Source organism: Geotrypetes seraphini, chromosome 10, assembly GCF_902459505.1.
Source record: "Geotrypetes seraphini chromosome 10, aGeoSer1.1, whole genome shotgun sequence".
Taxonomy (NCBI): Eukaryota; Metazoa; Chordata; class Amphibia; order Gymnophiona; family Dermophiidae; genus Geotrypetes; species Geotrypetes seraphini.
The window spans coordinates 73,177,339-73,204,576 of record NC_047093.1 but is presented as its reverse complement, the minus strand read 5'-3'; the positions used below and the strand labels follow the sequence as shown (position 1 = coordinate 73,204,576).

At 43.6% G+C, this 27,238-nt stretch overlaps 1 protein-coding gene across 13 annotated transcripts in view; it reads left to right on the top strand.

The window, feature by feature from the left end:
- The window catches only part of GAPVD1 (GTPase activating protein and VPS9 domains 1), a 189,433-nt gene that overhangs the window by 108,283 nt on the left and 53,912 nt on the right, over positions 1-27,238 (top strand). For 11 of the 13 annotated variants that reach the window (XM_033960247.1, XM_033960252.1, XM_033960251.1 and 8 more), the window contains 4 exons: positions 2,262-2,396; positions 16,435-16,554; positions 26,078-26,155; positions 26,509-26,888. In XM_033960247.1, coding sequence (XP_033816138.1) covers positions 2,262-2,396; positions 16,435-16,554; positions 26,078-26,155; positions 26,509-26,888 — 713 coding nt within the window. The remainder of the gene's footprint in view (positions 1-2,261; positions 2,397-16,434; positions 16,555-26,077; positions 26,156-26,508; positions 26,889-27,238) is intronic. The other 2 variants (XM_033960259.1, XM_033960249.1) reach the window with 1 other exon arrangement.

Genomic DNA, 27,238 nt, shown 5'->3' with positions numbered 1-27,238 from the left:
AGAATATTGTATTAGATCCTCACTGGTCAAGGCTCCCAGCTTTACTATTTTCAATTATCCTTAACCTCTAAATTTTGTGAATAAAACTACTCTTAATCTTCATACTTATTTTAAATCTTTTTACTTATCTTAGCAGTAGTCAACCTCATTACATATTGGTGGACTCAGCGGTTGGACCTGACATGTTTTGCCCTAGCTTCATCAGGGATCCACTCTGCAATAAATAATATCAAAACAGTTAAAATCTCTTAAATTAATTACTGCTGTCACCATAAATATTGAGAACAATATCAGTTTCGAGTTATATTCTACCAATCACTGCCGCTGTCATTCGACTCACATTCTATCTTCTGTAAGATGGCGGCGGTGTTCTTAGGGCTCATTATTTATTCACAGTTAAACAGCTGAGACCCCCAACTCCTTATGGGAAAAAGTTCTATTGGAATGTAAAAGGTGTTAACCAAGGACAGCAGTCAGATATTCTCACAAACCTCCCAACTCCCTAGTTGACTTCTTAGTTTTTTTACTGAACTGATGTTCCCGTGAGCGCACATAGAGCGGGAAGGCACCAGCACATGCGTGGTACGGGCAGTCTTGAGAGTTTTTCAGTCTTTTAAAGTGACAGTACACTTTTGCACTGTTCATACCGGGCTCTGTGGATGACATCGCCCACATATGAGAATATCTGCCTGTTGTCTTTGGATAACACCTGTTATAGGTAAGTAACTGTGTTTCTTGCAGGAAAATGTTTATAGAATTACCTACAGAAAGATTACTTTCACATATTAGCTGAGAATGCTTTAATTCTGTGGTCTATAAGGTTTATCTTTTTCAACCTATTTGGGAATTTTCTTTTAGAGCCCATAATGTCCAGATATTACTACATCTGAAACATCAAAGGATATAGCTCAGGGGTTGGCAAACATTTTTTGTAAAGGGTCAAATAAGTAAATATTTTAGTTTCTGCTGGCCAAGGGGCAAACTCAAGGATATTTTTGTAGATAGTCCTGTATACTTTGGAGGAAAGGCGGGAGAGGGGAGATATGATAGTCATTTAAATACCTACATAATATAAATGTGCATGAGTCTAGTCTCTTTCATTTGAAAGGAAACTGCAATGAGAGGGCATAGGACGAAGTTAAGAGGTGATAAGCTCCGGAGTAATCTGAGGAAATACTTTTTACGGAAAGGGTGGTAGATACGTGGAATAGTCTCGCAGAAGAGGTGGTGGAAGCAGAGACTGTGTCTGAATTCAAGAGGGCCTGGGATAGGCACATGGGATCTCTCAGAGAAAGAAATAGATAATGGTTACTGTGAATGGGCAGACTAGATGGGCCATTTGGCCTTTATCTGCCGTCATGTTTCTATGTTACTTAAATAACAAGCAAAAAACAAGTTTTTACAAATTTATTGAACAAAATATACCATAAAAATATAAATAATAGATTTAAATAAATCAATTTTCTCTAGACACACTTCTTCGGCTGTGACAATTAAACATGATTTAATTAACTCACCGTCAGTGAACGGCTTTCTTTCCTTGGCTAATAAATGAGATACTCATAAACTTACTTTAGTTGCAGCCTCATTTTCGTGAAGAAATTGCGTTGCGATGAAATATTGGATATGGATATGCACTGGTCATAAAACGAGAACGATAATACAGAGAACTATTACAGATTCACAATAGAACAGCATAAGCTGAATAGCGATACACATAGTACTATAAACGCTGCCGATTTGCAACTGTGATCGTATGGTGTCACAGCAGAGGCCACCAAGAGCGAGAGAATGAGAAGCTACAGGAGTGCCACATGTGATTTTTCTCCCAACTCTGCAATTTGGCTGTCAGCCATTATAGTTTGTACTTTGAAATTTTAAAGAATTTGAAATTGTAAAATTCATTCTTAGCTCGTGGGCTCTACAAAAAGAGGCGGTGGGCCAGATTTGGCTTGCAGGCCATTGTTTGCCAACCCCTGATATAGATTATAGAATTCAAATTGGTCTCTTGATTCTAAAAAGTTCAAAAGTTTGCAAAAAAAAAAATTGTCTTGGGGTATGTTCCCACAGAATAAGGTTGAATATGTCACAAGGATGTTCTTATCAGGGCACAAAAAAAAAATGCCCCAGGCAGCTAAATATATGCAGATTATTTGACATTTTTTCTGACCCAGTAATTTGTGCCAGTTTGTCTGTACTCCACAGTAGACAAACAGCTCATACCACTGCAATCAAAACATTGTTATTTCCTTCCCACTCAGAAGCACCAGACTTAAAGCAGGAGGAAAGACTGCAGGAGCTGGAAAGTTGCTCGGGTGTGGGCAGCACATCTGATGATACAGATGTGAGGGAGGTCAGTTCACGTCCCAGCACACCTGGGTTGAGTGTGGTATCTGGTAAGTCAAAAATGTTCTTTGTAAATGACTGACCATTGGTACATCTGGTGTATTTAATAAACAGAAGGAAACTCTGCACATTGTTTTATCTTATTTCATGTTTTAAGCACATTCATCTTTACTCTTGTGACTTCTTAGATTTTTGCTATTTATTATCCTCAGTACTGATTAATATGTAATGGACTCTTATTGTTGGTCACTTGGCTTTGAGGTGCAATTCTTTTGTAAAAATAAAGCACTTAATATCTTTAAATTTTGCAGAACCCCATTAATGGTTTGTTTTATTGTTGTATGTTTTTGATTGTTATCCTGTACTCAGTGGTTCCCAACCCTGTCTTAGAGGATCACCAGCCACTCGGATTTTTGGGATAGCCCTAATGAATATGCATGAGAAATATTTGCATATAATGGAGGAAACAGGCATGCAAATCTGCTCCATACATATTCATTAGAGCTGTCCTGAAAACATGACTGACTGGTGGTCCTCCAGGACAGGGTTGGGAACCACTGCTGTAACTCACTTTGGGAATAAAGTATCAGAAAAGCAAGATATTAAGTAAATATTGAAGTTGCTGCTATCTTTTCCTTCAGCACAAGGTGTTTTGGTTTGGTTGCTAATTGAAAATAAAAGGCACGGGTCAAACGTTGCTGCATTCAGTGTGTATGACTGTGTTTAATTGGTTTGGCGCTGTACTTGGGACGGCTCCGCCCAGTTAGCTACTAACTTACCATGATGTGGTTTAGAGCCTGACCAAAACCAAGCTCTTTGATTTATGCCAAAAGCAAAATTGCAACTGAAATTAGCCACTTAGTTTCAGCCAAAACTGAAGTAAAAAATGAAAGAGTTTCTCACTGTCAAGCAGCAGCCCCCTCATGAATCCCCCACTCTTCCATCAGCAGCCCCTTTCAGGGCCTACAGTTCACTCCTGTGCACAGCAGATTTCTCCTTCAAAATAGCTTCCAGAACTTGCATTGACAAGTCTTGTAAGACTTTCTCTGGAAGTATTTAGGGCTTTTTTTCTTGCCCCGAATTGGACACTAGACCACTAGGGTTTCTTAAGGTACATCTGTGGAGGGCCTACAGGGGTGGTGGAGTGTTGATTTTAGCTGAAAATGCACTGGCATTTCTAGAGCAATAGGTGTATCATTCTGGATTTGCGAGTAATATCCATGCAGAAGGCATCCACTATAGCTTTTGAATTCCTCCTCCTTCACTAGATGGCTTTTTCTTTTGCACATGAGCCAGGATGTGTTTTGCCTCTTCTCTTTTTGTATCCTTGGGTCCACCAGGATTCGAGGCTTAGTCAAACATTGGTCAGACTGGCAGCCCGATGATTCAGCACTGGAGGAGCGGTCCGTTTTTGAGGCATTGATTTCTTCTCCCAGATCTTGCTAGCTTTTGAACTGAGGCAGGCTACAGCACATTTCCACCACAGAGAAAAATTGCGGCGGATGGGCATCTTTAAAACCTGTTTTTGTAGGTTTCTGCTTCTCCTGAAATTGCTGTGGGGGGGGGGGGGTGTTACATTTGGCCCCAAAACACTGTGGCGGCCATCTTGGTTTTCCCAATTTTATAAATTACCTCAATTTGTTTTAAAACTGGTAGGGATGGAGTCCTCGGGCTTCTTTACCAATAATTCATGCTAGGTTTGCACTGAATTTTTGCCTGTAGAGTGCTCTTGTTCCACACAGCACCTGAGGAGGTTCAAGAGTGGTTGGCTTAGCCTTCCCTTTGCTCTCTAAAGCTGAGGACTAGTTGGGGGGGGGGGTCCTTTGGAAGAAAATCCCTTCCAGAGCCTTGGAATGGGCGGTCATCAAAAGCGCAGCATGTAGAGGCCAAGGAGCCCAAGAGACGCAAATTGGAGTCATCTAAAGGAGACTCGGCACTGCCTAATATAGTATTTTCCCGGAATTTGTCAGTCTAAACTAAACTAAGCCTTAGGTTTATATACCGCATCTTCTCCACGGAAGTGGAGCTCGACACGGTTTACAAAGTTTAAAAATATGGGAAGAGAGAAGAGAAAGAGTTTACAAAGCATAAAAAGAGGGGATGTAATCAGGAGAAAGATGTTATATGCTAGAGAAAAGCCAGGTTTTCAGTTGTTTTTGGAATAGTTGGAGGGAGCCCAGGTTCCGCAGCGGGACAGTGAGATCGTTCCAGAGGCCCGTGATTTTGGAGAGGAGGGATCTACCCAGTTTACCTGCGTGGAGGATGCCGTGTAGTGAGAGGAAGGATAGTTTATGTCTGTGGGCTGATCTGGTGGTAGTTGGTGTCGGGGCGAGGAAGGATAGAGGGATTAGGGGCGGAAGGATGCCGTGAATGATCTTGAAAGCCAGGCAGGAGCATTTGAAATGAATTCTGGAAAGTACTGGGAGCCAGTGAAGATTGGTAAGTAGAGGGGAGACGTGGTCATATTTGCATTTAGCAAAAATCAGCTTGGCCGCAGTGTTCTGGATAAGCTGGAGTCTGCGAAGACTTTTTTTCGTTAGGCCTAAGTAGATGGCATTACAATAATCGAGTTTGGATAGGATGATGGATTGTACAAGGACGGTGAAATGCTTTTGGTGAAAATAGGATCTAACTTTCCTCAGCATGTGGAGGCTGAAAAAACAAGATTTTGCCAGGGAATTCAGGTGATCGTTGAGGGAAAGGGAGGAGTCGATAGTGATGCCGTGGACCTTGCTTGAGAACTCAAGATGTAGAGCAGGGCCTGTGGGTAGGGTGAAGAGAGCGGGCAGGTGAGATAATTTTGGGCCAAGCCAGAGTAATTTTGTTTTTGATTCATTTAATTTCATCTGTACTGAGAGGGACCAGGCATGAAGTCTCATTATGCATGATGTGATGTTTTCTTGGAGGTTTGTAAGGTTTGGATCTGTTTCGAGGAGGATGAGGATATCGTCTGCATATGTGTAAATTGTTTCAAGGGGGGATAGTTTAAGGAGCTTCAGGGAGGTCATATACATGTTGAAGAGAATAGGGGATAGGGGAGAGCCCTATGGAACACCACAGGATGGTGTCCATGAAGCGGATTTGGAGCCGTTTGTGTTGACAATGTAGGAACGATCTCGAAGGAAGTTTGAGAACCACTTTAGTACAGAGGAGTCTATTCCAATCTTGGAAAGTTGGTAGATTAGTATGTCGTGATGCACGACGTCGAAAGCCGCGGAGAGATCAAACTGTAGGAGAACAGCAAATTTGTTTTGGGCGTGTAGTTGTTGCACCTTTGAGATTAGGGAAACTAGGAGGGACTCGGTGCTGAAATTGGGCCTAAATCCGTATTGGTAGTGTTGTTGTGTTGGAGAATGGAGAATCTCTCTAGGTAAGAGGAGAGCTGAGTGGCGACTATGGTCTCTAGAAGTTTTGTTAAAAGAGGGATGTTTGCTATGGGGCGATAGTTCGATGGTGAGGAAGGGTCAAGATCGTTTTTTTTCAGAAGAGGGGATAAGGCAATGTGTCCCATTTCGGTGGAGAACAGGCCCGATAGTAAGACTTTGTTTATGAGGTTAGTAAGGGAAGAGATGGCATGTGCAGGGATTTTTTCGTAAAGGTAGGATGGGAAGGGATCTAGGATGCACTTGCAGGATTTAAGTTTGAGGCAAAGTTTAGAGATCTGGGTCTCGGATACAAGTTCGAATGTAGTCCATGATCTGTCGGCAGGGATAGCGTCGGAGTCTTTCGGGGGGAGAGAGTTGTAGGAGATAGCTGAGGGAAACGAGCTCTTTATGGTAGTGATCTTCTCGTTGAAAAATTTGGCTAGGTCATTTGGAGATGGGGGGGGGAGGGGGCGGAGTCGTTTTTAGAAGTTAGGTTCCGCCAGATGTGAAACAGTGTACTGTTTTGGTTTTTTGACCTGGAGATTTTGTCTCCATAGTAATTCTTCCTAGCTTTTTTTAGTACGGAGTTGTAGGATTTGATGTTTTCTCTCCAGGATTGCTTATCTAGGGGGGATTTTGATTTTTTTCCATCTCTGTTCTAGGGCCCGACATTTCTGTTTTAATTCTCTGTGGTATGGGAGATACCAGGGAGCCTTGTGAGAGTAGGAGATGGGGCAAGGGCACGGTACGTGGATTCGGAAAGAGTCACCCATTTGTGCCAGATTGAGTCAGGGTCCGTGTGAGTGGGAAGAGGAGGGAGTTTGTTGAGAAACTAGGACCAGAATAGTTCACTTGAGATCTTTTTGCGGTAGGTGATGGAGTTTGTGGCACGGGTTGGGGTATCAAGGGCTGACATGAAGACAGGGAGGCAGAAAGAGCCTAGGAGGTGATCAGACCAGGGGACATGTTCCCAACGGGTCATATCTGTGGAAGTTTTATGCTCAGTCAGGTCAAGAAAGCTAATGATGTCAATGGAGTGCCCCTTTTCGTGGGTAGAGGTGGGCGGGGGAGCAGTGAAGCCTAAGGAAGTGAGGAAGTCTTTGAACTCAGTTGAGTCATTGTTGGTGTTGTCGTCTAGGTGAAGGTTTATGTCACCTATGATCAGTAGTCTTTGGAATTTTAGATAGGCTTTTGTTATGGTCTCAAGAACAAAGTCAGAGGATTTATTCCAGGGGGTGGGTGGGCGGTAAAGTAGCAGGATGCCTAATGGGTTGGGGCGAAGTTCGTCGTTTATTAAGGCTAGCATGAATTCCAGGGAGGGATGACTACCCTTTTCTAGGAGCTCAACATTAAAGAATGATTTGTAGAGAAGGCTAGACCTCCTCCTTTTCGATTTATTCTAGGAGAGAAAAGACCATGGTAGCCTGGGGGACAGAGTTCATTTTGTGTGAGTAAGTCATCTTTTTCGATCCATGATTCAGTGATGCACAAAAAACCCGGATCAAAATCCTCAAGTAAATCTTTTACTATTTGGGTCTTATTTCTGACGGACCTGGCATTACAATAGAGAGTAGGGACTGGTGTGAGAGAGTCAGAGGTAAGGTTGGGCAGGTTTGCTGGGGGAACAGGCTTTAGGGAGGTGAGGTTAGCACCTTGGTGCTTTTTGAAATGATGGGGTCTGGTGGGTACTAGCGTGGGGATTCTGAGCCCAGGATAGATGTTGTTGGGGAATGTAGCATCGGGAGAGTTTGGGGGAGGAGGTTTTTGGGAGTGAGAAATGTTTGTGAGGGAGCAGAGAAGGAGGATAAGAGGCCAGAGTGATGGCTTCATGGTTGGAGTCGGGTGGGCCAGTGAGAGGGGGTTTGTCAGCGAGTTTGCCAGGAGGGGGGAGGGGAAGAGAGGAGTTTGGAGGGCTGATAGCGAATGGGAGAGGAACAGAGACTGAAAGAAATTTGTGTCCCACAGCTTCTAGTGTGATAACGGACAGGTTGGAACTTAGTGTCAAACAATTTGAAAGGGCCTTGGCTAGATGTGCAAATTAAAGAAACAAGCAATACAGTTGGCTAAGATATGTAGTTTAAGAAAAACAGGTAGTGCAGTCGGCTAATTATGCAGTTATAAGGAACAAGCAGTGCAGTTGGCTAAATATGTTAATCAAGCAGTACAGTTGAGGAAATAAGTCAAGGAGAGTATCCTGGGGCCTGGGATTGAAAAAATAATTTTTTTTATTTTTTTTTGTGGGTTGCGCCGACCTGGGTGGACCAGGTGAAAGATTCAACATGGCCAGATAAGAGATTGGGCAGGATCAGCCCGATCGGAAACCTACACCGGTAGGAGGCTTTCGGCGCGCACCTCTGGTTCTAGAGAGCGGGAGCAGTGGCCTCCCGCTTGGGTAGCGGCGTCGGGCGGAGGAAAAGTATGGGGGGATAGACCCCGAGGGAAGTTTGGGCGGAGCAGGCTTCCACGCTGCCCGAAGTCACCAGGCGTGAGTGAGGAGTAGCCCCAAAGACAGGGGAGCTGCTCCCGAAGGGAAACGGTGAAACTCTCTGGGTTTCGGGGGGCGGAGCACAGCTCCCTCACAGCCCGAAGACGCGGTTGAAGTGAGGAGCAGCACCCGATGGCAGAGGTGCTGCTCCTGAAGAGAAACTCGGTCTTGCAGGGGAATTCGGGGGCGGAGCAGGGCTCCCATGCTGCCCAAAGTCACCGGGCTGAAGAGAGGAGCAGCCCCGAAGGCAGGGGAGCTGCTCCCGAGGAGAGTATCCATCCACAGTCTAATGTGGAGAGCCTTTCTGGATGGCTGAAATCCCCAAGTGGCATCTGGCAGTGCATCAGGAGGTGCACAAGGGGAGCTAGGGCTTTCAGGGTGCATCTGCCTCAATTTCAGAGGCTGACCAGGATCTGTTGGGCCTTTCCGAAGGTGATTCAGAGGATGTAGGGTCTATTGCTATTTCCTTATATCACTGTTGCAGGCAGGTGTAAATGCGATGGATACTGTGGTAGCCCTCGATCAAGAGATGACCTCGTGGTCTGCTGACTGTTCAGACCCTTGGCTCTGTTAGATCTTATCACTGATTCTCTGCTGGAGTTAAACTTGGATTCCCAGCAGGTTCCCTCTTCTCCCTGCTCTATAATGAGCAGAGTGAGAACACAGTATTCTTCTTTTGTCTTGTATCCTGATAACAATGTATTCATTGTGGAGCATTCGGATTCTCCTGAAGGATCCCTTAAAGTAGCCAAGACGATGAATTGGGGGTGGGGTGGGGGGAGTGTTCAACATGGCAGATGGTCGGGTCTATCTACCAGAGGCATGCAGACAGAAGCTTTGAACTCGGATATTGTGCTTGCTGTCCAAACCAGTTCAATCAGAATGGCACTACCTCCAAGTACTAGGCTCCATGGTGGCCACAATAGATGTGGTTCTCTGGGCAAGGGCTCACATGTGTCCTTTCCAGAATTCATAGCTATCTCAGTGGTCACCTCAGTTGGACTCCCTGCTGTGGACCCCTGAAGCCTGGGCCATTATAGACTGGTGGCTCTGCCCGCAGGTGGTGTTAAGAGGCAGGCCTCTCCGAATAGCTTCCTGGTTAATTATGACAACGGATGCCAGCCTGTTTGTCTGGGGGGGCTCAGTATAACTGACACCCGATCCAGGGGCGTTGGCCAATTTCCCGAAGGAATTGGTCAATCAAGAGTTTAGAACTTTGAGCCATTCGCCTGGCATTGCAGAAACTGCAGAAGAGTTTAGAGGGACAAGCGGTCTGAGTTTTCTCAGACAATGCTACAGCAGTGACATATTGTTACCAAGAGTGCACAGCTGAATCTGGAAGCTCACGTAATGTTCAGATGAATGGATCTTCATCTTCAGACTCTCTATGTGGCGCATGTAGCAGGAGTGGACAATGTCCAAGCTGATATCCTCAGCAGACCAGACACTGGATCCAGGTGAGTGGACACTGTCTGCAGCAGCCTTCTAAGCCATTGTTCATCGCTGAAATCGCCCAACGTTCAGTCTCATGGTGACAGCAACAAACAAGAAGGCAGACAGATTCTTCAGTTGAAGATTCGAGCCTGGAAGCACAGGTCTGGACGCTCTGGTTCAGCCAGGCTGCAGAGTGATCTCTTGTATGTGTTTCCTCTATGGCCCATGATAGGACGGATCCTACATAGGATTGCAAGCCATCTGGGAACAGTCATTATTGTTGCTCCAGATTGACCACGCAGACCATGGTATGCAGATCCAGATTGAATGTATGGCTATGTGGATGGTGTTGTCTAGAGAGTTTTGGCTTCCTGGACCATGGGATGATCTTCCAAGGGCTGCTGAGCAGGGATGAAGTGCATCTATCAAAGAAGGGAAGAAGTGTCTTCGCCAGCAGGCTGGCTAATCTACTGAATAAGGCTTTAAACTAGAAATGATGGGGCAGAGTGATCAAAGCTCCCGGGTGCATATAAGCCCTCAGGTAAGTAATCACTGAATACCTCTACATGGATGGGAAAAGGGGGCAATGTCTGGAAAGCAGTATATACTAATGCTCAAAGTATGGGAAACAAGATTCTTGATCTAGAAGCTGTGATAGAAGAAGAGGCGTTGGATATAGTGGCGATCACAGAGAGATGGTTTAGAGAATGACACGGTGGTTGTTACCCACTGCTAGCCGCGAGTAGCCACGGGTAATCCACCGAATCGGGGATGGGGACAAGGCCATTCACCGCCCCGTGGAGTGGTGAATGGTCTTATCTCCGCAGTGAGGCAATCAAGGATCGTGCGGTCCAGCAGGCCCCACCTGCCCGATCGCAGTGTTCCGCCATCTCCCTCTCTCCACCTCACCTTAGATGCAGAGTTTGCCGGCTTTCTTTTTCGCCCAGCCGCACGCTTTCAAAAAGCTGCGCACGTGCGGCTACTCGAGTTGTTCAATCTTCTCCTCTGCTGCAACTTCCTGTTTCCGGTTGCGTCACTGGAGAAGATTGAACAACTGAGCAGCCGCACGTGCGGCTGAGCGAAAAAGAAAGCTGGCAAACTCGGCATCTAAGGTGAGGTGGAGGGAGGGAGGTGACGGAACGCTGCAATTGGGCGGGAGGGGGCTGCTGGACTGCGCGATCGCTAGGAAGGAGGGAGTGAAAGGGAAAGAGATTCTGGGCCAAGGGGATGAAGAAGGAAAGAAAGAAACCCACAGCAGGAAAGAAAGGGGAGGACAGGTAGGTGAGCCAGATGCTGGAAGCAGGGGGGGGGGAGAAAGAGGGAAAGAAGCTAGATGGGGTTGAAGAGAAGAGACACATTGGTGTGGAAGAGAGGGGAAATCTGGACACAGGAAGGTAACAGAAACAGAGGGGAAATTATGTGCATGGGGGCATAGGGACAGAGACATAAAGGGGACATACATGCCATGGGGATGGTATATGGACACGGGGGGGCAATGCCAGATACATAGGGGAGATATTAGAAATGGGGAAAATAGGAACACAGAAGTGAGATTGTTTGGGGACCAAGCTCGCAGGCTCCAGCGGCTTGCACAAATTACATTGTAACGTGCCACGAAAGTAAGAGGGAAGTAGATAGATAGATAGGCTGCACGAGAGGAGCTAAAGGGTGGTAGAAAGGAACAGATGGTGAGGGAGGGAGGGAAGGGTGATGGTGGAAAGGAATAGAACAGACATTGAACGAGGGTGGAGAGGAACAGACCCTGAAGGGAAATGTGGAAGACAGAGTGGGGAGAAGACGCTGGAAGGGAAAAAGACAGATGCCAGACTATGGGGGAGCAGAGGGAAGAAGATGGGTGCCAGACCAATTGGGGGGGTGTAAAGGGAGAGGCACAGTAACAGAGCAAATGGAAGACGCAGAGAGAAGACACACAGTGGATGGAAGGAATTGAATGAGAAGAGGAAAGCAGAAACCAGACAACAAAGGTCAAAGGTTAAAAAAAAAAAATTCTATTTATTTATTGTTTGCTTTAGGATAAAGTAGTATATTAGTTGTGTAATGTAATGTAATTTATTTCTTATATACCGCTAAATCCGTTAAGTTCTAAGCGGTTTACAGAGAAATATACATTAAAGCAGGGGTGTCCAATAGGTTTACAGAGAAATATACATTAAAGCAGGGGTGTCCAATGTCGGTCCTCGAGGGCCGCAGACCAGTCGGGTTTTCAGGATTTCCCCAATGAATATGCATTGAAAGCAGTGCATGCAAATAGATCTCATGCATATTCATTGGGGAAATGCTGAAAACCCGACTGGACTGCGGCCCTCGAGGACCGACATTGGACACCCCTGCATTAAAGGATACAATAAAATAAGATAAATAAATAAAGAATTGGTACTTTGAAATTCCCTTACTGTCCCGAAGGCTCACAATCTAACTAAAGTACCTAAGGACAAACAAATTAGCAAATAATAGATAGGAAAAATAAAGGATAGAGGAAATGAGATATAAAGCATCTTAACAAGAATACATAGAAAACATTGATCTCATTACGGCCATATTCTTTTGAAGCAAGTGTACATCCCAGCAATAATAAAGTGGGTAAAGTAAATTAAATTAAAATTATTTGAATTAAAACTAAATATATATAAATTAATTAATTAAGAGAGAATATATGGACTTTTTAAGTATGTAAGAAAAGAATAACAAAAAACCGTTAGACAATGGAATTCTAATGAAAAAATTTAAAATAAAGATGTAAAATAAAATAAATAAGAAACGGTATAATATATGAAATTTTAAACACGATGTTATAAAAATTTATAAACAAAGCCCTGCCAGCTGAACATCTCTTTCTCTAATTCAGCAGCCAGAATTCTGATTTATAAGGAAGGGATAAGCTAAATATTGCAGTACTGAGGCTTATATGGATGCTGCGGGGACGGTAATGGGGCGGTGAATGGGATAGCAGTGACGGTGATGGGGCGGTGAAGGGAATGGCGGTGACAGGACAGTGAAGGGGATGGTGGGCCGGGGACAGGGCAGTGACAGGGACAGATTTTTTCCCGTGTCATTCTCTAATATGGTTCACAGAGAACCATGATTGGGATGTAGTTATACCGGGCTATAATCTGTTCAGGAAAGACAGGGTAGGAAGAAAAGGAGAGGGAGTAGTGTTATATGTTAAAGATCATATTAAAGCCACACAATTGCAGGATCTGCAGGGCAAGGAAGAGGTACTGTGGATCAATTTGGAACGAGGGAATGGTGAATATATTTACATTGGTGTGATATACAGGCCTTCTTCACAGGGGAAAACAAAAACTGTGGATACAGATGTTCTGGAGATAATTTATTAAACACTGACATATAAAACCATGAAAATTCAATTTAAAAAGTACAATGGTAAAAAATACTGTGATGAAAATCCAACCGGACCCTACACGGTCCGTGTTTCAACGAACACGCCTTCCTCGGGTCCAATGGTTTGCAAACTCACATATAAAGAATTGGACTGAAAACAGTCTATTGTCTTTAAACATGTGAGCAAAGAACACCCCAGACAAGCTGAAGTAGCAAAAAAATGCTTAGCACATGATTAAAAACAATAGACTGTTTTCAGTCCAATTCTTTATATGCGAGTTTGCAAACCATTGGACCCCTGAGGAAGGCGTGTTCGCCGAAACACAGACCGTGTAGGGTCCGGTTGGATTTTCATCACAGTATTTTTCACCATTGTACTTTTTTAATTGAATTTTCATTGTTTTATATGTCAGTGTTTAATAAATTACCTCCAGAACATCTATATCCACAGTTTTTGTTTTCATCGGTGGATTGTTTTCACTATGGATCATTGGGTCTCCCCATTTTTCTTTGTTGTGCTGCACTTCTTCACAGGGGAACATAAGAATTGCCGCTGCTGGGTCAGACCAGTGGTCCATCATGCCCAGCAGTCCGCTCACGCGGTTGCCCCCAGGTCAAAGACCAGTGCTCTAAATGAGTCCAACCTCACCTACGTATGTTCCAGTTTAGCAGGAACTTGTCCAACTTTGTCTTGAATCCCTGGAGGGTGTTTTCCCTTATAACAGACTCCGGAAGAGCATTCCAGTCTTATTAATAGATGATTTTAACATGTCGGATGTTGATTGGGAATCCTATTGCGGGATCTTCTAGAACATTGGTTCCCAACCCTGTCCTGGAGGACCACCAGGCCAGTCGGGTTTTCAGGCAAGCACTAATGAATATACATCTCTCTCATGCATATTCATTAGGGATATCTTGAAAACCCGACTGGCCTGGTGGTCCTCCAGAACAGGGTTGGGAACCACTGTTCTAGAAGTAGGGAAGATATGGATTCTTTACAAGGAGAAGTGTTCTAGCAGTTAGTAATGGAACCCACACGGGAAGCGGTCATACTGGATTTAGTGCTTACAAATGGAGAAAGTGTTTCTGATGTTACAGTGGGTGATCATCTGGCATCCAGTGAGCGCTGCATGGTACGGTTTAATATTAAGATGGGTATAGGGAAGGCTCATTCAAAAGCAAAAGTTCTAGACTTTAAAAAAACTACCTTTGTTCGGATGAGGGTTTACATCAAGGAATTATTGTCTGGATGGGAACGTCTGGAAGGAGTGGAAATGCAGTGGGCAAAACCGAAAGGAGCAATTGTAAGGGCAACAAACCTTTTTGTGAAGCAAATAAATAAGAGAAAAAGAAGGCCACTTGGTTCTCAAAAGTAGTAACTGAGAAGGTAAGGAATAAGAGGTTAGCTTTCAAAAACTACAAAAGATCGCAGAAAGAGGAAGACAGGCAAAAATATCTGGAAAAGTTGAGAGGTAGGTCGTGTAGTCAAGAAAGCAAAGATGCAAATAGAAGAAAAAATAGCTGATATGGTAAAACGGGGAGACAAGACATTTTTTAGATACATTAGTGATAGGAAGAAGTGCATTGTGAGACTCAAAGGTAAAGGAGAGGAATATGTAGAAGCTGATAAAGAAAAGGTCGAATTGCTTAACAGATATTTCTGTTCTGTGTTCACGGCTGAAGCGCCGGGAATGGGACCGCAGATGACAAACATGAATAGGGATGGAGGAGTAATAGGCCCTGATTGATTTTCAGAGGGTTGTGTTCATGAGGAGCTAGCTAAAATAAAGGTAGTCATCCTAGTACATCCAGTGTGTTGAAGGAACATAGGGAAGTTCTGGTAGCTCCACTGACTGACCTTTTCAATGAGTCTCTCGAGTCAGGAGTGGTACCGAAGAACTGGAGAAGGGTGGATGTGGTCCCTCTCCACAAAAGTGGAAGTAAGGAAGAAGTAGGGAATTACAGGCTGGTAAGTCTGACTTCTGTGGTAAGCAAAGCATCTTAATGGAAACACTTTTAAAATAGAGAATGATCAAGTTTTTGGAATCCTGTGGATTACAGGACTGGAGGCAACATGGATTCACTAGAGATAGGTCTTGTCAGACAAATCTAATCAAGTTCTTTGACTGTGTGACAAGAGAATTGTATAGAGGACGTGCACTAGATGTGGTATATTTAGGTTTTAGCAAACCTGTGAAAGTGTTCCACACAAACATCTAATAAATAAACTGAGTGCCCTCGGGATAGGTCCCAAAGTGACAGGCTGGGTCAAGAACTGGTCGAGTGGAAGGCAACAGAGGGTAGTGATCAATGGAGATCGCTCTGAGGAAAGGGATGTTACCAGTGGTGTGCCTGAAGGTTCTGTTCTTAGGTCTGTTCTTTTTAACATTTTTATAAACTATATTGCTGAAGGGTTTTCGGGTAAGAATTTGCCTCTTTGCGGATGATACCAAAATCTGAAACAGAGTAGACACGCCGGATGGCGAAGCTTGAAGAATGGTCTGAAATTTGGCAGCTAAAATTTAATGCTAAGAAATGCAAGGTCATTCATTTAGGCAGCAAAAACCCGATGGAATGGTACAATTTAGGGCAGACATGGGCAACTCTGGTCCTCGAGGGCCGGAATCCAATCGGGTTTTCAAGATTTCCCCAATGAATATGCATTGAAATCAGTGCATGTAAATAGATCTCATGCATATTCATTGGGGAAATCCTGAAAACCTGATTGGATTCTGGCCCTCGAGGACCAGAATTGCCCATATCTGGTTTAGGGGGTAAAGATTGTTCAATGGCAATGTTTAACACATTTGTTTTTTCAGAGCAGAGCAGAATTGTAGTTCAGAGAGCTTCCCAATACCCCTCCTTCACATGTTTCTATATGGGGCTGTCACCTGCTTTGGTACAAACTGAAGGGGGCTGCAGAGCCCAGAAGGAGGAGGGATTCAAAAGCTGGAGTAGATTCCTTATGCAGGGCTCTCGGGTACTGGGATATTACTTATCTGTCCAGAATTCTAGTAGATAGGTGTATCATTAGTAAAGATATTAGCAAGGTAAGAACCTAATCTTTTTTTGGGCGGGCTGAAACCCAAACTTGGATTTTGGGCCAATTTTCAGTGCTGAATATAAAACTAAAATTGGGTCAGTCTTTAATCTGGTTGTTGTAGAAATTAATGTAGTTTGTTTTTAGAGATTGCTGGAAAATTCATGTGAGAGGTAGGTCTCTAAGGGATCTATTTATTAAGCTTTTGTTCCCATAAACACAGAACTGGCGAAAATATTTAATGAGCCAGGTCCTAAGTGAAGACAGAAGCTATTGTGCATTAAACAAGTGGTTTCAGATTCACTGTTCTCCGATATTTTGAATATTGTTAACCACTGTGAACTTACTGTGGCCAAGCAGTATAAATGCAATATGTAGATCAAAAGCTCTTCATGTTTAAGGTATCAGTGCCACATCAGAGGACATTCCCAATAAGATTGAGGACCTTCGTTCTGAATGCAGCTCTGACTTTGGAGGAAAGGACTCTGTGACAAGTCCAGATATGGAGGAGTCTGTACATGGTAAGGGAGGCTGATGTAATCGGTCACACCATAGCCTAACGGATGGGGAAAATAGGCTAAGTTGAAATGCTTGTTGTCAGTGCTTAAGATACAGTACTATAAAACAATGCTTCTCTATCCTCTTGGAGGCACACTTAGTCAGCCGGGGTTTCAGGATTACCACAATGAATATAAATATAATAGATATGCATCTGTTCATACATAATTTTTCAGCAAAAATAACATTTCTTTAAATATTAGATGGGCCAGGGTGGTGGCTTTGAATTGTATTCTCTGTTTCTGGATCCAAACCTTGGCACCTTGGAACTTCACGGGGCAAGGGGTCACTACAAATGTTAGAAGAACTTTCTCCTAGTTGGAGAGGTTTGTATTCAAATTCTATCGCCTAGGAGTAGGAGTCAACTTTTGAATGTTTTAGGTGGTCTGCTGAGAAGTTAGATCTTGCTTTGGAGGAGTACTGTTGTAATGTTAGGAGACTTGCACTTGGTGTTTCCTGTTCCTCCACTTGGATTTCTTCCTTATTGGAGGGTTAGGATGGGTTAGTGGAGATTCAGTATAGTACATAGGAGAGGGTTCCACCTTTGGTTTATAGGGTTAGGAGATTTGCTTTTGATTCCCCCTTCCCCACACACACACACTTTTGTTCTTTCTTTTACCCTTTATTTCTTCTTGTTCTTAGGCAGGAGTAGTGGAGAGGAGGGGGTACTGTGTTAGTGGGTGGGACAAATTGGTCTGGGGGGATTTAGGAGACCATTATAATTATTTTTTTTTTCTCGTCGATATAGTACATTTAGATGTTTTGAGTAGAAGGGGTTATAGTTTATTTTTATTTTCATTGCTGGTTGTTTTCATATCCTACAGAAACCAGTTTGAGTTTGCTTGGGGGGAAGGGGTTAACTGACATTTCCTGGAGTCATAAGAGTCCAGGCCCCTGGACAAGTTCGGTCTTTGCGGCCTTTGTTACGTTTGTTTTTAATTTTTTCCCCCTCTTCCCCGGGTTAAAGCTTGGGGACTGAACTTTGGGTTGGTATTGCTTGGGGGTGGGGAAGGGAGGGTGATATTTTGTCAAAATGTTTGACTTTGAATTGATTACTGTGGACGATTCTTGTTTAGTCTAGTACTGTGCTTTGATTGTTGAAATTGTATTAGGCGACATGTACTTGTCATCAATAAAAATTATATGAAACATAAATATTAGATGGGCTATCAGAAGTGGAATGCAGTATATCTGTTTCATTAAATCAGATCGCTCACCACTATTATCAGTCCAAGTTTATTTTAAATCACCCTATTTATATTCTAATCCAAATCTAATAAAATTAAAAACTCTTTAAAGAAAAGCTTCCACAGATACCAGCACAGCAATTATTTTAACATTCCCAGCTATCTAACATGACATCATGTTTTGTAGCAGTGTTTTAGGGATAGCATGGCCACAGGTCCAGTCTACATAAAAAAGTGTCTTATCTTTATAATGACAATTCAAAATGCATTCAACCAGTTATAAAAATATCAGCACTATACAATAAATACTTCATAATAACATTAACCATTGTAATTCTGCATTAAAGCCATTGTGAGCCACAGTGTTCAAATAAAGGTTTTTTCAATCAAGTGTTCAATCAATGTTCAAATAAAGGTTTTCAATCAAGGTTCCAGCGCCTTGATCCTACAGTTAGACTTCAGCAGTGCCTTCGATCTCGTGGACCACGAAACTATGCTTAGGTGCCTCGACGAAATGGGAATATCAGGAAGAGTGTGGACCTGGTTCCAAGGTTTCCTATCCAAACGATCTTATCAAGTGGTCCATGAAGGAAATTACTCTGAACCCTGGAAAAGCCCCTCGGGAGTCCCACAAGGATCCCCCCTATCTCCCACCTTGTTCAATATATACATCTCTTCTCTAGGCCACCTTTTACAAAAGCTTAACCTAACTTATTATATATATGCAAACGACATCTCCATACTAATACCAATAACAAATGTGACCTCAACCAACTCAAAACATATCTCCTCCATCATGCTTGAAATAGAAAAATGGACTTTAAACTTCAAACTGAAATTAAACTCAGAAAAGACAAAGATTTTCCTTGCTAGCCCAAACGAGAAAATCTCCGCAACTACAATATATGTAAACGGCCATGATCACCCAATAGTAAAAACCATAAAAAATACTGGGAGTCACCCTGGATACCCACCTGACCCTGACCGAGCACATAAACTCGGTGACTAAAAAATGCTTCTTCATCCTTTGGAAACTGAAAACCATAAAAAAATACTTCGACCCGCTATCCTTCAGAATATTGGTACAATCACTGATTTTATCCACCCTGGACTACTGTAACATTGTCTACTTGGGAATATCTAAAAAAAATGTGAGAAAACTGAGAATAGTTCAAAATACGGCCATCCGTCTAATATTCGGACTAAAGAAGAGCGATCATGTTAGTCCATTCTACAAACTCCTTCATTGGTTACCAATTGAAGCACGAATTCTATTCAAATTCTCCTGCCTCTGCTATAAACTAATCTGGGGACTGGCCCCCAGCTACCTACTACCTCACTTCGAATTCTACTCCTCTATTAGGCCTACCAGAAACCGTAACCTCTTTACCTACCCAAATATCATAGGCTGTAGATATCGCACCTTCTTTGATAGAACATTCAAATTCCAAGCAGGTAGACTGCAAACTTGGATAGGCTACTTCACTGATGCCGCCAGAGAATCATATAGTATCTTTAGGAAAGAACTAAAAACCACCTTGTTTAAGAAATTTATAACCTAACCAGACTTCTCCCCTAAAATCAGAGCCTCCTCCCATCCCAAGGAGTCCGTCTACCCTCTTCTGCCAAAATTTCTATCTTTAATTGTTACCAGTTTTTCCCACTGGTGCCCGTCCTTCGTTCAAATGTACCAAGTTAACAACTTACTTCTCATCAACATCTTATGTTATCTTTTTCACCTTCGCAGTCTTGTAACTCAAAGCGCAATCTCCTTTCTCTTCTCCTACTTATGCTCTGAATATCGTCGACTGTATAATGCTACTCATTGTGAAACCGTGTAATACACAGACCCTGTAACTCTCCTGTTACTATCACTAGATGTTCAATGCTATACTCTGTAATTCGCTGTCTGTACAGTTTCTCTTCATTGTAAACCGCCTAGAAGTCGCAAGATTGTTGGCGGTATATAAGAATAAAGTTATTATTATTATTAAAAACAAATCCAGTCTCATGTATATCCATTGTGGTAATCCTGAAAACCTGACTGGCTTAGGTGTGCCTGCAGGAAACGGTGGAGATGCACTGTGTTAGAACCTCTGTGTTCTTCCCATGTTTTCTTCTCTGGCTGGGTATGCAAGGGTGCTGCTCCTTGGAGAGCACAGCAGATTATTAGGCCATCAAAATGACAGAGTAGGAAGTGTTTCTGCTATGTGCCAACCCTTAAAATTAAGGAGAAACAAATTTTTATTGGGGATTGTTCCATCCTTGCCAGCTTTCTGGTTGATTAAATTGATTTGCTGATTATCCCAGGACAAGCAGGCAGCATATTCTCACATGTGGGTGACATCATGCAGGGAGCCCCGGTACGGACAGCTTTAAAAGTACATCGCCACTTTAAGAACTTAAGAAAGTTTGTGAACTGCCCACACCGCGCATGCGAGAGTGCCTTCTTGTCCGACGTAGGCTCGTGGCTCCTCAGTTCTTAGTGTCTTTGAATGTTGTTCAATTTTTTGCCATTGGCTTTCTACTCACACATTTTTCTTTTAAATATTTTCTTTTCTATATTTCTTCTTAAAAAAAAAAAAGAAAGAAAGAGAAGTCTTTGTTTTCTTTTCTTTCTTTCGAGGAGTTCGTTGTTTCCTCTCAGCCATTGAGTTTGACTTGGCTGATGCGGTCTTTCCATCCATGTCCAGGCTGTTAACAGCTTCAAAAAGTGTTGCAGGTGCCAAAGGCCAATTTCTATCACCATCAAGGACCCAACTTTGCAAGGGGTGATGGCAGCGACTCGGTTGACAATTCTCTTCCTTCAGCAGTTGGGGTTCAAAATCAGTTTTCCCAAATCTCCAATTTATCATAGTAACATAGTAGATGATGGCAGATAAAGACCCGAATGTTCCATCCAGTCTGCCCAACCTGATTCAATTTAAATTTTTTAAAATTTTTTCTTCTTAGCTATTTCTGGGCAAGAATCCAAAGCTCTAACCCGGTACTGTGCTTGGGTTCCAACTGCCGAAATCTCCATTAAAACCTACTCCAGCCCATCCTCCCCCAAATAGCCATATACAGACACAGACCGTGCAAGTCTGTCCAGTACTGGCCTTAGTTCAATATTTAATATTATTTTCTGATTCTAGATCCTCTGTGTTCATCCCACGCTTCTTTGAACTCAGTCACCGTTTTCCTCTCCACCACCTCTCGGGAGCGCATTCCAGGCATCTACCACCCTCTCCGTAAAGTAGAATTTCCTAACATTGCTCTTGAATCTACCACCCCTCAACCTCAAATTATGTCCTGGTTTTACCATTTTCCTTTCTCTGGAAAATATTTTGTTCTACGTTAATACTCTTCAAGTATTTGAACATCTGAATCATATCTCCCCTGTCCCTCCTTTCATCTACGGTATACATATTCAGGGCTTCCAATCTCTCCTCATACGTCTTCTGGCACAAGCCTCCTATCATTATCGGAGCTTTGCTAAACACCATTCATCTCAGAGTGTTTCTCTGTCAGCAAAGACAAGACAATTTGATTCAGCTTTGCGATCAGACTTACATTCTTCCATCAATCTTGGCCAGACAAATAATGGTGCACCTGGGTCACATGGCTTCCTTGCAAGGCTTCATCTTAGGACCCTTCAATGGACTCTCGCATTTCAGTGGTCCCAAGCTCTCGACCCACTGTCTCAACACATTACAGTCACATCTTCACTTCGACAATCTCTGCAGTGGTGGATGCACTCTTCCAATCTTTCCAGAGGGTTTTTTGTTCCACTCACCTCCACATCATAAGGCTCTAACAACTGATTTGTCCACCTATGCTTGGGGGGCTCATCTAGACGGTCTTCACATTCAAGGTCACTGGTCTGCCCAGGACCAGCTTTGTCATATCAATCTCTTAGAACTCAGAACGATCTTCAATGTTCTCAAAGCTTTTCAGCACATTGTGACCAACCATGTCCTCTTAATTCGCACGGACAATCAGGTAGCAATGTATTACATAAACAAGCAAGGAGGCACGGGTTCCTTTGTCAAGAGGCTCAGAAGATTTGGAAATGGGCGATTGCTCACAAAAAAGTTTTGAAAGCAGTATACATTCAAGGGGAACAGAATTCTCTTGCAGACAGACTCAGCAGTTTCTTCAGCCACTCGAGTGGATGCTCAGCTCTGCAATTCTGTATCACATATCACATATCACATATGAGTCTCTGGGAGACTCATACAAGCTGCCCCAGTTTTGCTCCAGGCAGTGCTCTTCCAAACATCTGGAACCAAATGTGTTTCTTCTGGATTGGACACACAAGTTTCTTTATGTATTTCCTCCAATCCATCTCATCCTCAAAATGCTTGTCAAGCTCAAACAAGAATCGGCCACCATGATTCTTATAGCTCCTCGGTGGCCCAGGCAACCCTGGTTCTCCCTTCTACTTTAACACAGTATCAAGGAACCAATCCCTCTTCCAGTTTCTCTATCTCTTCCAACGCAAAGTCATGGATCTCTCCTGCATCCCAGTCTTCAGTAGTTACACCTGACAGCTTGGTTCCTATCGGGCTGACATTGGCTGGGAAGCACCTTTCTTATCCTGTCAGACTTATCTTAGAAGCATCGAGAAAATAGTCTACGTAGAAGTGTTAGCAGAAATGGACACGGTTTTCTACTTGGTGTACTTTTCATCATCATGATGCTATATAAATACCTCTATCTCTACAGTATTGGATTATCTTCTACATTTATCCAATTCAGGCCTCAAGACCACTTCGATTTGGATTCATCTCAATGCTATCAATGCTTTTTACAGTCCAGTTGATGGTAAACCTCTAACTGCTCATCCTCTGGTGTCCAGATTCATTAAAGGACTTTTCAATGTCAAACCACCTCTCAAACTACCTCCAGTAGTTTGGGATCTCAGTGTTGTTCTCTCTAGACTTATGAAGCAAAGTTTTGAAACAATATCTTTGGCTCATCTAAAATACCTCACTTGAGAAGAAATTGTTTTTCACTTGGAGAATAGTTAAGCTCTGGAATGCGTTGCCAGAGGATGTGATAAGAGCGGATAGCATAGCTGGTTTTAAGAAAGGTTTGGACAAGTTCCTGGAGGAAAAGTCCATAGTCTGTTATTGAGAAAGACATGGGGGAAGCCACTGCTTGCCCTGTATACTAACAGAGAACTCAGCTACATAGAGCATCTCCTCAACTTTCCGTCTCCTTTAATCCTAACAAGTTGGGACATCCTGTATCCAAGAGAACTACCGTATTTTTCGCTCCATAAGACGCACTTTTTTTCCACCCAAAAGTGGATGGAAATTTCGGTGCGTCTTATGCAGTGAAGATACCTTTTTTAAAACACCACCCACCACTCTGTACCTTTTAAAATGTCCCATATTGCCTGGTGGTCCAGCGGAGTATGGCCGGTAGAAGCGAGCTTTCCTGCCTGGGCCCAGTCTGCTTTCTGAATGGCTGCTGTGAGTTCTAGCGGGGCTCACAAGAACTCACAGTAGCCATTCAGAATGCAGCGCGGGTCTAGGCAGGAACGAGCTTCTGATCCCCGCCGCCGCAGCTCGGCTCCCACTGTCACCCGCCGCCGTCTTCAGCTTAATGCTTGGTGCTGCTTGGCTCTTGCTGTCACCCGCCGCTGTCTTCAACTTCTTGTTTGGCGTCCTGCTGCCCTGCCCTCGCCAGGGGGGCGCGCAGGAGCAAGGTCAGTGGGGCCTAATCACAGGGCTGGGAAGGGCAAAGGGTGCTGGCAGAAAACAAAGTGTCCATGGCAGCCACAAATGAAGCAACTACAACAAGCTCAGGGAAGTATTTAACTGTATGTTGGCAAAGGCCCTGCCAGTTCTGCCTCCTTTATCATGTATGAAATGCATCAGAGGGCGCAGAACTAGCAGGGTCTTCACAAGCACATATGCACCAAGGAGCCTTAGAACCTATTGTGTTGCTTTTTGTATTGCTGCTGTGGGCCTGGAGATGGCAGCAGAAGGGAGGGGGGATCTGCCCAGGAACTGTGATCTGATGCCTCTCCTACTGTTCACTCGGGCTTGATGTCCCTCAAATGTTGGCACCTGTCTGTCAAGCTTACCATGCTTACTGGGTTGCTCCAACCCTAGAATGGAGTTGACATTTTGGTGGAATAGTAGAAAGACTGTGATGAGGAGACTATGGAGAGCCAAACCAGCTGTTGGTGTTAGGAGTTCTGTTCCAAGCAATAGTGGGATCTGAATCTATGGATGGAATCCATGTCACTGCTCTGCAAATTTCTTCTATGGAAGCTGACTTTGTAGTACAGGGTAAAGAGAGAAAGAGGCCTGAGGGGGCAGAGGAGAAATTTTGGATGGTTGCATTTTCCATAGTACAAGAAATGTTTTCTATTTCTCTAATACTACATTGACAAGAATAGTGTGGCATCTCAGGGTCTTCAATTCAGTTTTTGTCTGGCAAAGGGAAAGGTTGCAGCTGCTGGGGGTGGTTAACACCGCTCGGATTGTTTATTGTACATGCATCCTCCATGCTTTAAAACAGCTCAGTATTGCAAGCCTCGTTGCTCTAGCGCCCTCCCCCCTCTATTATTTGGGTTAATAAGGTTGGGCTGGAAGGGATAAAAAGACCACTGCCCCTACATTCCCCAGGAAAGATTTGGATTCGAGCAATCGGGGAAGGAGGAGGGAGGGGAATATTTGTCTTGGTTTTCTCTAACCCTTGGAAGGGGGTGGAGGTTGGTTCTTCCTTGGGGACCATAAGAGTCCAGGTCCCTGATGGGGGTAATAGAGTTTTCACATATTTGGGGCTTATGGGGTTTGGGAGGGTAGGGGGGATAGCCTGGAAGGGAGGGGGGACAGGGTGAGGAGCCTGGCAAGAACTTGTGTGGGGTTGGGTGCAGAGCCTGGCAGAGAGGGAGGACAGGGTGCAGAGCCTGGTATATATTAGTACACAATTTGGTTCCGAATGATTTTTTTCTTGTTTTCCTACTCTAAATCTAGGGTGCGTCTTATGGTCAGGTGCGTCTTATGGAGCGAAAAATACTGTATATCTACATGGTTAGCAGCTTGTATCACTTTCTGTTATACTCAGGCTGGACTGCAACTGGGGAGTCACGTTACAGTCCATAAAGCCTGAGCCATGGCAGCTTCAGTTGCTTTCTTCCACTCAACTCCTATTGATGAAATCTATAAAGCTGCTACTTGGTCCTCAGTTCATACATTCACATCTCACTACTGTCTGGAATCTTATTCCAGACGGTATGGGCACTTTGGCCAAGCAGTGTTCAAAATTTGTTTTCTTAATGGCCAACACTCCCACCATCCTCTTAGCTTGCATACAGAACTGAGGAGCTGCGAGCCTACGTCGGGCAGGAAGGCACTCGTGCATACGCGGTGCAGGCAGTTCGCGAACTTTCTTAAGTTCTTAAAGTGGTGATGCACTTTTAAAGCTGTCCATATCGGGGCTCCATGGATGATGTCACCCACATGTGAATATCTGCCTGCTGTTCCTGGATAACACGTGTTACGGTAAGTAGCTGTGCTTTATCTGTAAGCAATGGATGGCAGGAAATGCATGATAAAAAGTACCTTCTTAACATTGAAATTTGTAGCAGATAGAACCTTGAGAAAGATTTGTGTGGGATTTTTTTGTTCTGGTATTTTGTGGGTTCTGGATTGAACTTCTTGGCTCTCTTTTAATATATATTCCTTAGGATATGGAGATGATACTGTTGGCCACAAAACTAAGGGCCTGTTTTACGAAGCCGCGCTAGCAGCTGTGTTGCGTTAACGGCCCCGAAACCCATAGAGATTTAAAGGGCTTCGGGGCCGTGCTATGCGGCTTTTGTAAAATAGGGGGTAAGTTATGAATGTAGGCCATACAGAAGAACTGAAAACTGATGAGTAGGAAGAGATAGCTAAAAAGGACTTATTCAAATTATTCAGAATGTAAAAATAATAGAGCTGGCTCTGCAAGACTTGTGTTTAACTCTCCCAGCTGATGGCACTAATGGGGATTAGGTTTGCTACAGGCTCAGTCCAGAGGGAAGCAAGAAAGAGCTGCTGCTACTGTAGCAACTTGTAGTGATAAGAGGAGATTTAAGTCCTGCTCTCCAAGGGTACTGGTGTATTTGGCATGTTGCCTATGATGTGGGGGGAGGGGAACGCCTTTAAAAAGAGGGAAAATAAAACAAAAACTAATGCAATTTTACTCAATGAAGTTATAACTTGGTTGAAATGTTGTTTGCATGTATTTTATGCATTTCTTTACCATAACATACTAGTATGTTGCATTTGCATAATTAATCTCCAGTGTTGTATTTCAGGAACGCATCAGCTGACTTCACCCCCTTCCCAGTCAGAGTCTTTGCTTGCTATGTTTGATCCTTTGTCTTCAGGTGATGGTAAGCTGTGAAATGATATAAGGGTAAAGAGGATGGGACTTAATATACTGCTTTTTCTGTATGGTTACAATCAAAGCAGTTTACTTATTTTATACCTGGGGCAATGAAGTATTAAGTGACTTTTCTCACAGTGACAAGGAGCTGCAGTGGGAATCTGCTCTGACCACTAGTCTCACTAAATAAATGTCAATTTAAAACTCATTACCTCAATGAATTTGTTACAAAATTTAAATAAATAGAAACTTACATTGCTTTTATTTAAGAGAATATTTTAAAAATCAGAATGGAATAGCTCTTGATTTGATATCCAGAATCCACATATTCTATTGTATATTAATTTTTTTTTTTTTAAGGTGCTGTACCAGTGGTGAGACCTAAAGTGCACTATGCAAGGCCATCTCACCCACCGCCAGACCCGCCAATTCTGGAGGGAGCTATCGGAGGCAATGAGGCCAGGTTACCAACATTTAGCTCCCATATCCTAACCTCAGTTGATTTGGAGGCTTTTAAACAAAGACACTCCTATCCTGAGAGATTAGTGCGCAGCAGGAGTTCTGATATTGTGTCATCTGCACGTAGACCCATGAGCGACCCTGGCTGGAACAGGCGACCTGGGAATGAAGACAGGGAAATGCCCCCCGGAGTTCTCTCTGCTGGCATTGGAGCATCTTCACTGGCTGCTGCCCCTCAGTCATCTTCATCTTCCCCTAGTAAAGACTCCTCAAAAGGAGAGGTAATATCTGTTGATGCATTTCACCCCTCCCCTATCTTTCTCCTTTGGTATCTCTTGCATTCTGCATGTATTCTGAAATATGAGTTCTAAGCTAAATACAATGAGTAACGCGGTTTGCGAGTGTTTTACAAGACGAGCAAAACATTCTCGCAAATCGTGACTCGCAAACCGAGCGTTGACTCGATTTATGAGCATCGTTCCCCCCTGCTCACGAACTGGCACCTCGCACTGGCACGTGCCGGTGAACGAAGATCCTTCCTGTTGCCTGGGCCTTAAGCATCTGCACATGCTCAAGGCCTTCTGGTTCTCGCTGTCTCCGAGATTCTTGGATTGTCTGGTTGGCTCATCCA